At 23.6% G+C, this 743-nt stretch overlaps 1 protein-coding gene across 1 annotated transcript in view; it reads right to left on the reverse strand.

Moving 5' to 3' along the window:
- Nucleotides 1–307, reverse strand: part of LOC108574577 (farnesyl pyrophosphate synthase) — a 9,901-nt gene extending 9,594 nt beyond the window's left edge. Inside the window, exon 1 of the mRNA XM_017937194.1 lies at nt 138–307. Within this exon, the coding sequence (XP_017792683.1) occupies nt 138–307 (170 nt within the window). The remainder of the gene's footprint in view (nt 1–137) is intronic.
- Between the last annotated feature and the right edge of the window lie 436 nt (nt 308–743).

The following is a 743-nucleotide window of genomic DNA, read 5'->3' on the forward strand; positions in this document are numbered from 1 at the left end:
TGAACATGTTTATTATTTATACTTTCAAAATATAGAAAAATTAATAATATCATGATATTATAATAATATATTCTCTAACTTATATGTATGTTTACAGTTTACAGCAAAAATAAAATTAAATTCAAAGCTTTGCTTACCTAAAGTATTCCGAGAGACATATATCTATATTAGATCGAAAGTGTCGGATTTTCGATTCTTGATACAATTTGTGTAAACTATTGTTTTTAATACTTATACAATTAACAAAATTTTGTGAAACATTTCGTTTAAATAATGTCAAAACATATTTTGGTAGAATAAAAGCCATTTCTACGTATTTAAAGTATAGTGTATCTTCGTAACCTCGTTTTGCAAAACAATAATAAAATACTAAATCACTTATGTATATTAATTCATTCGTTAAATGAACACATGTTGCACGCGGTAAAAATGTTTATAAAGAAATGCATACAGAAAAGCAAAACAGTGAATGTTTATTTCAAAAAGGAAAAAAAAAAGTTTGTATAGATATATGAAACAGAACGTTGAAATTCAGAGTCGCACACGCAATATAATACTTAAATGTATGTACATACACGAGGAAACAAAATACACTATTATATCATTACTGATCGTGAAATAATGCAATACTGTGTATTTATATTTACATAAATGTAAATACATATGACCCCATCTATTATTTTTAGCAATTATATATTTAGCATATATAGAGAAAAATATAATACATATTTATATTAATATTG

The sequence above is a fragment of the Habropoda laboriosa genome, unplaced genomic scaffold, assembly GCF_001263275.1.
Source record: "Habropoda laboriosa isolate 0110345459 unplaced genomic scaffold, ASM126327v1 scaffold175, whole genome shotgun sequence".
NCBI lineage: Eukaryota > Metazoa > Arthropoda > Insecta > Hymenoptera > Apidae > Habropoda > Habropoda laboriosa.